We start from the raw sequence: 12,319 nt of genomic DNA, 5'->3' as shown, positions 1-12,319 counted from the left end.
TGACTAACATGGTGCCACTATTTAAGAAAGGTGGTAAGGAAAAGCCAGGGAATTGTAGACTGGAGAGCCTGACATTGGTGGTGGGCGGCATGGTGGCACAGTGGTTAGCACTGCTGCCTCGCAGTGCCAGAGACCCGGGTTCAATTCCCGACTCAGGCGACTGACTGTGTGGAGTTTGCACGTTCTCCCCGTGTCTGCGTGGGTTTCCTCCGGGGGCTCCGGTTTCCTCCACAGTCCAAAGATGTGCAAGTCAGGTGAATTGGCCATGCTAAATTGCCCGTAGTATTAGGTAAAGGGGTAAATGTAGGGGTATGGGTGGGTTACGCTTCGGCGGGTCGGTGTGGACTTGTTGGGCCGAAGGGCCTGTTTCCACACTGTAAGTAATCTAATCTAATCTAATCTAAAGTTATTTGATGGAATCCTGAGGTACAGGAGTTATATATATTTGGAAAGGCAAGGACTGATTAGGGAAAGTCAACATGGCTTTGTGCATGGGGATATCATGTCTAATGAACTTGATTGAGTTTTTTTGAAGAAGTAACAAAGAGGATTGATGAGGACAGAGCAGCAGACATGATCTATATGAACTTCAGCAAGGCTGTCAACAAGGTTCCTCACTGGAGATTGGTTAGCAAGGTTAGATCTCATGGAATACAGGGAGAACTACCTATTTGGATACAGAACTGGCTTAAAGGTAGAAGACAAAGGATGGTGGCGGAGGGTTGCTTTTCAGACTGGAGACCCGTGACCAGTGGTGTGCCACAAGGATCAGGGTTGGGTTCACTGCTTTTCATCATTTATATAAATGATTTGGATGTGAACATAGGAGGTATAGTTAGTAGGTTTGCAGATGACACCAAAATTTGAGGTGTAGTGGACAGCAAAGAAGGTTACCTCAGAGTACAATGGGATCTTGATCAGATGGGCCAATGGGCTGAACAATGATAGAGGCAGTTTAATTTAGATAAATGTAAGGTGCTGCATTTTGGAAAAGCAAATCAGAGCAAGACTTATACAATTAATGATAATGTCCTGGGGAGTGTTGCTGAACAAAGAGACCTTGGAGTGCAGGTTTACAGTTCCTTGAAAGTGGAGTCGCAGGTAGATAGAATAGTGAAGAATGCGTTTGGTATGCTTTCTTTTATTGATCACACCATTGAGCATAGGAGTTGGGAAGTCATGTTGCAGCTGTACAGGACGTTGGTTAGGCCACTTTTGGAATATTGTGTGCAATTCTAGTCTCCTTCCTATCAGAAGGATGTTGTGAAGCTTGAAAGGGCTCACAAAAGATTCACAAGGATGATGGCAAGGTTGGAGGATTTGAGCCATATGGAGAGACTGACTAGGCTGTGGCTGTTTTCCATGCAGCGTCGGAGGCAGAGGGGTGACTTTATAGAGGTTTATAAAATCAGGAGGGGCATGGATAGGATAAATAGACAAGGCCTTTTCCCTGGAGTGGGGGAGTCCAGATCTAGAGGGCATAGGTTTAGGGTGAGAGAGGCAAAATATAAAAGGAACCTAAGGGGCAACGCTTTCACGCAAAGGGTCGTGCGTGTATGGAATGAGCTGCCAGAAGTAGTGATGAAGGATGGTATAATTACAGCATTTAAAAGGCATCTGGATGGGTAAAATAAAAAGAACGGTTTAGTGGGGTATGGGTCAAGTGCTGGCAAATGGGACTAGATTAAATTAGGATATCTGGTTGGCATGGATGAGTTGGAAGGAAGGGTGTTCCTGTGCTGTATGCCTCTATGTCTCAAAATGAAAAATAAAGTGAACCCTCCGCAGTCCTTCCTACAACAGGGTTTCAAAGTCACACATTCATCTCAGAAAAACATCATCCCTTAACTCATGTCAAAGACCTTACAGACCAGGAAATTTGCACATTACCATTAAATGCCTGGATCATTTGATTGAGGGTCTCTAAAGAGATCCCACTGTAACCTTTGGCGAGGACATTGATCCGGAGAGCCAGCAGCATCCGGGATCTCTTTGGGGACAAGGGCTTACCAACACCTGATGGGCAGAGTTAACAACAGATCAATGAACCACATCGATTTGAAACATACACATTGAACAGTCTATTAGAATGTGGAGATGAATGGCCCATACCAGCAGAATGGGAACGGATAAGGTTTTCTTGGAGTTCTCTGGGTAGAGAGCAGAGAAAAGATTACACATTGGAGCAATCCTTTTTAAACTCAAAACATCATTATTGCTACATTTTGACACAGGGATAGAAAGTTTAAAAATGCCTTCCCAAATTTGGGGGTGGGGGGTGGGTCTCAAGCCCCTGATCCTGAGTGAGCTGGAAAAATTCAGACAGAGATTAATCTTCAGAAAGAGGGAAACCAATATGGTTCGGAATTCTGACTCTTTATCACTTTCTAGAGTTTGTAAGAGGAGGGCTGGCCAGAGATGGGAAGAGGTTATTCAGCCCTTTGTGTGCGTTTCACCAGCAAATGAGGTCAGGGTTCGGATGTCTGGACTCCAAGCAGTCCTCAGTGTACATGGTTACCAGGGCAACAATGGCTCTTGAATGAGTTCATCTAGGACAGAGAATTGTGGAAACAACCCTCAGGAGAAGGTCAGCAACATCAGGAAGATGAATGTAAAGAAGATAGAGATTCCATATTTCACAAACAAAGTTGATGTGAATTGGGATATATGAGTGGAAAAGAGTTTTATTAGGCATGGACGTTTCTTGGAAATGATCCTGCTCTCTGTAGCTACTTAGGGATTAGGACAGGTTGGGCAGAAATTATTCGAAGACCATGAATTAAGATCATGGAAGTACCACTGTGATATAAATGTTTTCATTGTACAAAGAGCCACAGAATCAGGTAGACTGCTAGTTTGACACCCGAAGCTGGTATTAGTCTGTATTGACTTCAAACAACAAGTCAAATCCCCAGCAGGGTGTGCAACTATATCCCATCAGTGTACTGTCAAGCATGTTTGCCTACAAATGTCAAACAGAAAGATAGAGAACCAGATCTAAATCTACTACAGAGAGTTAACACGAGCAGCAATTCACTCACAAAACAATCAAACTCACTTGAGCTTATTGTGCGGGATAACAGTCCGAGCAAACTTCCCAAAGCCTGTAGTTATCCCATAGACAACTGAAAGAAGAATGAAGTTGAAAAAGTCATTTTCCGTTATTGCCTTGGGCTGTTGTGTTTTACTAGTACATAATAAGCAGTGTGTGCAAATAAATGGCAGTCAACTTTATTACAGAATTCAGAAATGTAAACCGATTAAGCTTTTGTAAAATATCCTGGAAGACCTATATTTTCCTGAGGTTGAATTGAATGGATTCTCAGGTCATTGAACCATTCTGCCTCCTCCTTTTCACCATACCTTTATTTTCTTTCACAATGTTTTCCAGAAGTAACCTTGACTGTTTGATCCTTTCCTCTGCTTCCGTGGTTAGCTGGGGAAGATGGGGGAAGGTAAGATCAAACCGCTGTTGCTCTGCGAATCTGGTGTATTGAAATCCAAAACTGTTAACGCTCAAGTCCAATAAATATACTCACCTTGATCTTGTAAAGCCCTCTTCCCAACTGAACTAGATCTTCTATTGTTAGATGGTTTCCATCTAGACAAATATACTGAAATAATGTGTTTTTCCTTTAGAACGTTTGATCAGCATTGAGCAAAGTACATAAACAAAGAAAATAGAACAGGAATAGGTTATTTGAGCCTGCTCAATCATCCAGTTTGATCATGGCCGATCATTCACCCCAGTCCCAGCTCCTTTACCCCATACCCTTTAGCCCTAAGAACTACATCTTTCTCCTTCTTGAAAACACTCAATATTTTGACTTGAACTGCTTTTTGTGACAGAATTCCACAGACTCATCACTGCTTTGTGAAGTAATTTCTCCTTATCTCAGTCCTAAATGGCCTACCAGTATCCTTAGACTGTGCCCCTTGGTTCTGGACTCCCTGGTCATCAGAAACATCCTTCCTGGGTTTCTCCTGTCGAAACAACTTGTCTGAGATTTCCCCTCATTCATAATTCTAACCAATCCAGGCTCTCTTCATACGTCAGTCCTATCATCCCAGGAATCAGCCTGGTAAACCTTCGCTGCACTCCCTCCATAGCCAGAACATCCTTCCTCAGATACAGAGCCAAACTACACAAAATACTCCAGGTGAAGTCTAACCAAGATCCTGTACAATTGCAGCAAGACATCCTTGCTCCTGTACTTGAATCCTCTCACTATGAAGGCCAATGTACCAACTTTACTGCATCTGCATGCTTAATTTCAATGTTTGGTGTCCAAGGACACCCAAGTCTGTTTGCACTTTTTCCTTTTCCCAATCTATTGTCACTCAGATAATAATTAGCCTGCCTGTTTTAGCTGCCAAAATGGATAATCTCAGATTTATCCGCATTATCTGCCAGGCACGTGATCACTCACTCGACTAGTTCAAATGTAACTGAAGCATCTCTGCATCCTCTCAGTTCATCCCCTCAGTCAGCTTTGTATCAGAGATATTACATTTAGTTCAATCATCCAAACCATTAATGTATATTGTATATGGCTGGGGTCCAAGCACTGACCCCTGTGGTTCTCCACTACACACTGCCTGTCAAAGCTAAGGATTATAATAATGTCTACATCTAAAGTACTATAACCTTTTCATTGGAACCAACATGTAACTGACCATTTTAAAGGACCATCATACATTGTGACCATGTGTCAGGCTAACCATCTGATAAACAAATGATCACCCTAATTCCAGGGTGAAATTTTGAAAAATGTATTTTTGAAGTGTTTGAAGTAGAGCAGTTAATGACCGAGAAGGAACTGTCATGGTTGAAAAGAGCTCTGTCTGTCTTGACCTGACCAACAAGGCAGGAATTGCTCATTAGTATGAGCTTTAGACATTAAGACTTTTCTTCACATTCAGTTTTACTACAATTGAATTATCACCTGCTCAGACTGTGTCTCAGTGTGGAACCATTCCAAATACAAATTCACCCTATAGACTTACGACACACACACATGCACACTTGCATAAGTCTCTGGGGCGAATTTGCATTTGCAGATTTGCATGGGCAGATGCATTCATTTTGTTCAAAAAGCACAGTCAGCCCATGTTACATTTTATAAATTCTTACTCTGGAAGTAGAATCAGTCTGACTCAAGATTGGGATACAGACTGACTCTAACCTCACACCTTTAATGCATTGTCTGAGCTGAGCAATCACTTTTTTTTAAATAAAGCCTTACTGTGACTTGAAAGAAGTTCTGGGATTTATATATTAATGAATCGAAACCTACATCCCCATTCTAAGTGATTAAACACTTGAACTACAATCTAGGTTTGTTCAACATCGCATCAGTTGTTTGACACTTTGATACATTGTGTCCTTTGATCAAGACCCACTAACTACCGGATGAAGAAGCAGCACTCTGAAAGCTTGTACTTCCAAATAAATCTGTTGGACTATGTCTGGTGTTGTGATTTTTAATTTTCCTGGCTGAGGACCACTGACTCCTAACCCTAGGTTGGACATAACATTTTTTTCTGTCTGTGACTCTGTTCCTGCAATCCCTTTTAGTCTTTCTCTTCATCTCCACACCTAAGTCCAAAAACTCTGGTTTCTTCCCAAACCCTTCAAAGCGCATTTGACACCACTCACTGAAATCTCTTTGAAAAGTCCCTCTATTTCTCTCTAGAATTTAAATAGCATTCCAAAACACAACTTGCAACAGATTTGATCAATTTTCCTAACTCCTCCCAACAAATATCAAAGTCCTTTCCTTATTCCTTGTCTCTATGTCCTTTTTCCTGCACTAAGGGTCCCATTTCCAACCTCCTTTTCCTCTCAGAGGTAACCTCAAAACTGGAATCATACAAAGAAGTTTTTCGGCCCATTAAGTCTGCACCATCCCTCCGAAGAGCATCCCACCTAGATCCAGACCCCCATCTTAATCCCCACTTTTTGCTATGTCTAACCACTTAGCTTGCACATTCCTGGATGCTGTAGGCAATTCAGCATTGCCAATCCACTTAACCACATCTTTAGACTGTGGGAGGAAAACACAGCACCCGGAGGAAAGCCATGCAGACCTCGGGAGAACATACAAACTCCACACAGTCACCAGAGGAGGAGGAGTTGAACCTGTATCTCTGGAGCGGTGAGGCAGCAGTGCTAACCACTAGCCATTGTGCCAACTGTGCCTATTTGTTCCTGCAACACCACATTTGAATCCCTCCATCGAGTCTTAAATAACATAATGTATGTGATAAACTTCCCCCTCCTTATGTTTCTCAAACCATTCTCTTACACAGTCACCACACCATCCTCCTCTGACATCTCTCCCCTATCATGTAGCTGGCAGGAATTCCTTCCACATGCTTCCACTCTTAGCTTTCTAATGACCGAAATGGTGTACCCACACCATTACCTCTAGATCTCCCAATGATCTATCTTTGGTCCCTTCCTATTTCTCATTTACCTGATGCCCTCAGCAGCACCATCTATTGCACAGTGTTGTTTTCACATATCTGTCTGCACGTAGCATTATCTCACCACCACATCTCTCAATCCCTCAGCGCTAGGAAATGATCAGACTGCTTATCCCACATTTTGTACTAGAGGAGCAGAAAGTTCCTCAAATTAAACCAGATCACAATCAAAGCCAAAACCAAAACCAATCCCCATCGCAAACTCTAGCAAGTGACTCCATCCCCACACTGTCAGACATCACTCCAAGGCTGAACCAGACCATTCACAGTTTGTCTCATGTTTGACCCTCAGATGAATTTCATCACTGAATGATCGTGGCAACAGAGGAACCCATTCAGCCCATCATGTCTACATTTTCACCCAATCGTTATATCCATCTGCTTCCACCTCCATACTAATGGCCAACTATCCCTGTACTGTTCAATCCCTTGTTCAGGACTTTGTTAATTCAGGACTGGATTGTTTCCAAGGGTTAAATTAGAATTGAAAATGCTCAAAACACTCAGCAGGTCTGGCAGCATCTGTAAAGTCACACAGAGAAACTGACTGAACGTTTGAGACTTGGAGACCTCTTGACAGGTTTCTGAAAAGTCACAATTAAGAGTCCTGAACAGGGGACTGGGTGGGACAATTACAAAGAAGGTCTGTGATGCAAAGGACTGGGTTACAAAGGAGATAGTATTCCAGGACAAAGGGGAATAATAAAGAGAGGGCAAGAAACAAAGATGTGTCAGGAGCAGGTGTACTACTGTCTGAAAGTGGAACTCAGAAAAACATACCTGCAAAGAAAAGGAAAGAAAATGGGGCAGGGTTTGAGTTTAGCAATTTCAGACAGCAATGTTGAGTCTGGAAAGCTGTAATGAACTTAGTAATGAGATAAGGTTTTGCACATTAGGCTCAGAGGGAGCCTGACTGGAACAGTACAGGTTGAGGACAGCAATGTCAGTGTGAGAGTGAGGTGGAGAACTCCAGGAATGGTGTCTGAAATTCTCTTCCTCAGATGGCTATGGTAGCTCAGTCGTTAAGCAAGTTCGAGACATAAATCAATAGGTTTCTGGAGACTAATAACATCAAGGGACGTGGAGCTAGCAGGCTAAAGAAATTGTGCAGAGATCAGCTGTAATCTTTTTGAATGACAGATCAGGTTTGATGGGCTGAATGGCCAACCCCTGCTCCTATTTCATATGTTTATTAATAACGTGACAGACTGCTGGAAGCTCAGGGAGAACAGAACAGAGGTGTCACCAACATTTAGCCTTCCTCCCTGGTGTAGTGGAGATCACATTGGCAGCAGTGAGTACAACAGACCAGATTGGAAGGAATGCATGGAACCTTGGACAGTGAGGAGGTACATGGACAAGTGGTGTAATTCCTGTATTTGCACAGAAAAGTGCTACAGAAAGTAGGTGGGAGTGCAGTTTAACAAGGAGTGAACCAGGTCAAGACCATTGATTACCAAGTGAATGGTCCATTTGGAATAATGAAGACATTCCTGGTTAAGCTTCCACATTCTACTGCCTGTCAACCTAAGAACCACTAAACTGCTAGCCTGTCCTAAATTGCACAAAGTCCAATTCACTCCTCACTCTCTCCTGCCAACTGCTGACCTACATTGTCTCTTAAGCAATCCCTTAACTTCTGGGTTTGGGACTCTTCCTACCTGTCTGTAAACTCCTCCAGCCTTAAAACCTTCAGAGATAGCTGCACCTCTCCAATTCTCGCACCACAAACTTATCTCCACCTACCTTGACACCGTCCTGTACCTTTTGGTCCAGGATGTCCCCACATACATTTGGGACACCACCCATGCCATCCACCACTTTTGTTTCCCAGGTCCCAAGCCTCATCTTCACCATGGTCATTCAGTCCCTATACACATCCATCCGCTATGACAAAGGCCTCCAAGCCTTCTGTTTCTTTCTCTCCCACTGACCCAACCAGTACCCTTCCACTGACACATTCATTCAATTGGCCTAACTAGTCCTCACCTTCAACAATTTCTCCTTCGAATCACCCTACTTCTTCAGACCAAACAGGTAGCCATGGGCACCTGTATAGGCCCCAGCCATGCCTGCCTCTTCATCGGGTATGTGGAATAGTCCATCATCTGCAGCTACACTGGCACTATTCCCCACCTTTTCCTCTGCTACATTGATGATTGTATCAGCGCTACTTTGTGCTCCCACGAGGAGCTTGAACAGTTCATCAACTTCACAAACACCTTCCACCCTGACCTCAGGTTCACCTGGACCATCTCAGACACCTCCCTCCCCTTCCTCAACCTCTCCATCTCCATTTCCTGTGACTGACTCAACACAGGCATCTATTCGCTGAGCTGTAGGTTTGATATCCAGACATTTCATTACCTGGCTAGGTAACATTATCAGTGGCGACCTCCAAGTGAAGCGAAGCTGTTGTCTCCTGCTTTCTATTTATATATTTGTCCTGGATGGGGTTCCTGGGGTTTGTGGTGATGTCATTTCCTGTTCGTTTTCTGAGGGGTTGATAGATGGTATCTAGATCTATGTGTTTGTTTATGGCGTTGTGCTTGGAGTGCCAGGCCTCTAGGAATTCTCAGGCATGTCTTTGCTTAGCCTGTCCCAGGATAGATGTGTTGTCCCAGTCGAAATGGTGGGTTTTTTTCCTCCATGTGTAGGGCTACGAGGGAGAGAGGGTAGTGTCTTTTTGTGGCTAGCTGGTGTTCGTCTATCCTGATGGCTAATTTTCTTCCTGTTTGTCCTACATAGTGTTTGTGGCAGTCCTTGCATGGAATTTTGTAGACGACGTTGGTTTTGTCCATGGGTTGTACTGGGTCTTTTAAGTTTGTTAGTTTTTGTTTGAGAGTGTTGGTGGGTTTGTGTGCTACTAGGATTCCGAGGGGTCTTAGTAGTCTGGCTGTCATTTCTGAAACTTCTTTGATGTATGGTAAGGTGGTTAGGGTTTCTGGCTGTGTTTGGTCTCCTAGTAGCACAAAGGAGACTACTAGGACCTCCTACCAACCCACCCTGCACCTTCCCTTGCCACCACAAGAGGTGTAAAGCCTGTGCCCACACCTCCACCAGCCCCCCCCCATCCCATCCAAGGCCTCAAAGGATCCTTCCACATCCAGAGATTTATTTGTACTTCCACACGTCATCTACTGTATCTATTGCTCTCCATGTAGTCTTCTCAACACTGGGGAGACAAGATACCAATTTGCAGAATGTTTCAGAGAACATCTCTGGAACACACGCACTACACAAACCCACCGCCCTGTGGCCGAAAACTTCAACTCCCCTTCCCACTGCGCCAAGGACATGCAAGTCCTGGGCCTCCTCCGCCACCAAATTCTAGCCACCTGCACCTGGACAAAGAATGCTTCATCTTCCACCTTGGGACCCTCCAACCACATGGGATCTACGTCGATTTGACCAGTTTCCTCACCTCCCATCCCCCCACCTTATCCCAGATCAAACCCTCCAACTCGGCACCACTCTCTTGAACTGTCCTACCTGTCCATCTTCCTTCCCACCTATCTGTTCCAACCTATCACCATCACCCTCCACCTTCATCTACCTATCACATTTCCAGCTACCTTCCCCTCCAGCCCCATCCCACTCCCATTTATCTCTCAGTCCCTTTAGGTTCTCCCTCACATTCCAGATCAAGAGCTTATGCTCGAAATGTCGACTCTGCTGCTCATTGGATTCTGCCTGACCAGCTGTGCTTTTTCAGGACCACACATTTTTGACAGTGATTTTCAACTGTCTGCCATCAGTTGCAGAGCCGTACAAGCATGGAAACAGACTCTTGAGTCCAACTCATCCATGTCAACCAGATATCCTAAATTAATCTAGTCCCATTCATGTACGCATCCAGATGCCTTTTAAATGTTGTAATTGTACCAGCCTCCACAACTTTCTCTAGCAGTTCCTTCTATATGTGCACTACCCTTTGTGTCAAAAAGTTGCCCCTTAGGTCCCTTTTAAATCTTTGTCATGCCTTCGGCTGCCTAGGCTCAAAGCTCTGAAATTTACCCATCTAAACATTTCTCCTTCATTCTTTAAGATACTCCATAAAACCTATTTGACCAAGCTTTAGTCAACCCTAATATTGCATGTGGCCCACAGATGCATTTTTTGTTGTAATGCTCCCCCAAGAAATACTTTGCAGTGCTATACGCCACATAAATAGAAGTTGTTTCTATCCTGCAATTTAGAATATATTTAGAAGCTACAGTACAAACCGCAAGTTGAAAGCTGATTAGAATAGAGACAAACTACCATGGATAATGGAAATCTGAAACAAAACAAATGCTGGAGAAACTCAAATGGAGAGATTCAGAAGAAGCTTTAACAGATTATCTCTCTGCATAGACATGGTCAGCCTGATGAGTTTCTCCAGCATTCTCTAAGTTTATCTGAAAGTTAATTCAGGTCTCCAGTCCAGGGAAAAAGACTGAAGTGTCGATGAAATGAAGTTAAAGCTGTGATGAGGAAACACGTTTACCTCAGTTGGCTCCTGGTACTTGCTGTATCTGTGTGAGTGACTAGTTAAGGCATTTCATCTCCTACTAAAATCTTTCATTTTGCAGACTAAAAAACTGGAAATGTTTATAGAAAATAGTCAATTGTGAGTCTCATTCTCACCAAACTGGCAGTGGGACTTTTCTAAAGAGAAGCTGACCTCTGAATGTACAACCAACTCTCCTCAGTGGCAGTAAAAGGGTACCTATCTGGGAAGGTCTCCTGAGCTGCTGAAAGGCACTATAGAAATGTTGATCTTTATTTTTAATCTAAGGATACAGGTGAACTCTCTCAGGTTGAGATGGGATAAACTCTGAAGACATCAGATCATCCTCCAGCACTGGGTTAGAGAGAGAAACTGACATTAGTTACTTCATCACTCAATTCATTACTGAGATCAACAGAGAGTCAATGACAGTTTAATTAACCAATTAGTGAGCTGACTAGTTAATTTATTGGCAAGTTGATTTATTTGAGTGAATCAGAGTTAATAAGTGAGTTGAACAATTACTAAACTGATTGAATTATGAGTGGATTTGTCAATGAACTAATTGTCAAGAGTGTGGTGCTGGAAAAGCACAACAGGTCAGACAGCAACCGAGGAGCAGGAGAGTCGAAATTTAGGGCAAGAGCCCTTCGTCAAGAATACCCTTCATCAAGGGCTTTTGCCCAAAATGTCGATTCTCCTGCTCCTCGGATGCTGCCTGACCTGCTGTGCTTTCCCAGCACCACATTTTCAGCTCTGATCTCCACATCTACAGTTCTCACTTTCTCCTGATGCACTAATTGTGTTGAGTTGACTGATTACTGAGTCAGTTGATTGACTGGATGCACAATGAGTTTGATTACTTTGTGCCAATGAGTCCTTTGATTACCGAGTCACTGAATTGATGGGTTCCGACCAGTGAAGCTCTAACCAGCTCTGCCCCTCTTCTTACCGATCTCGATGAACTCGTTATCCTCCAGGACATCGTGAACCGCATCGTCCAGGTCTAACGAGCCGAGTCCCTGACAGCGGCGGACCATAAACCGGGGGCTGGAGCCCGGCCTCATGCCGCCGCTGTCCGGCTTGTTCTTCACATAACGGCGGAGCGCCTCTGTAGCCAGCCACGCCACACTGACCGAGGTGTCCTTACAGGGTACGGTCAGCCACTCACCCCGGACATGCACCGTGAACCGGGCCATCCTTCGGAACAGACCCTGCACGAGACTCACAAGGAGCTCTCCACTTCCCTCGAGCCAACACCACCAGCCCCCTCCACTTGCCTCTCATCCCTCGAGCCAGCCCCGTCCCTTCCCACCCTCGAGCCAGCCCCGCCCCCAC

At 44.2% G+C, this 12,319-nt stretch overlaps 1 protein-coding gene across 3 annotated transcripts in view; it reads right to left on the bottom strand.

Annotated features, from left to right (window-relative positions):
* The window catches only part of LOC122561541 (histidine ammonia-lyase-like), a 65,213-nt gene extending 52,942 nt beyond the window's left edge, over window positions 1–12,271 (bottom strand). The window contains exons 1-8 of one of the 3 annotated variants that reach the window (XM_043713298.1): window positions 11,934–12,271; window positions 11,275–11,335; window positions 10,979–11,006; window positions 3,540–3,614; window positions 3,364–3,436; window positions 3,059–3,125; window positions 2,113–2,150; window positions 1,891–2,016 (exon numbers count right to left, since the gene is read on the bottom strand). In XM_043713298.1, coding sequence (XP_043569233.1) covers window positions 1,891–2,016; window positions 2,113–2,150; window positions 3,059–3,125; window positions 3,364–3,436; window positions 3,540–3,614; window positions 10,979–11,006; window positions 11,275–11,335; window positions 11,934–12,180 — 715 coding nt within the window. In that variant the 5' untranslated portion in view covers window positions 12,181–12,271. The remainder of the gene's footprint in view (window positions 1–1,890; window positions 2,017–2,112; window positions 2,151–3,058; window positions 3,126–3,363; window positions 3,437–3,539; window positions 3,615–10,978; window positions 11,007–11,274; window positions 11,336–11,933) is intronic. The other 2 variants (XM_043713297.1, XM_043713299.1) reach the window with 2 other exon arrangements.
* Window positions 12,272–12,319: the final 48 nt, after the last annotated feature.

The sequence above is a fragment of the Chiloscyllium plagiosum genome, chromosome 23 (assembly GCF_004010195.1).
Source record: "Chiloscyllium plagiosum isolate BGI_BamShark_2017 chromosome 23, ASM401019v2, whole genome shotgun sequence".
Lineage (NCBI taxonomy): Eukaryota > Metazoa > Chordata > Chondrichthyes > Orectolobiformes > Hemiscylliidae > Chiloscyllium > Chiloscyllium plagiosum.
The sequence above is the reverse complement of the archived record's forward strand: the minus strand, read 5'-3'. Positions and strand labels throughout refer to the sequence as shown.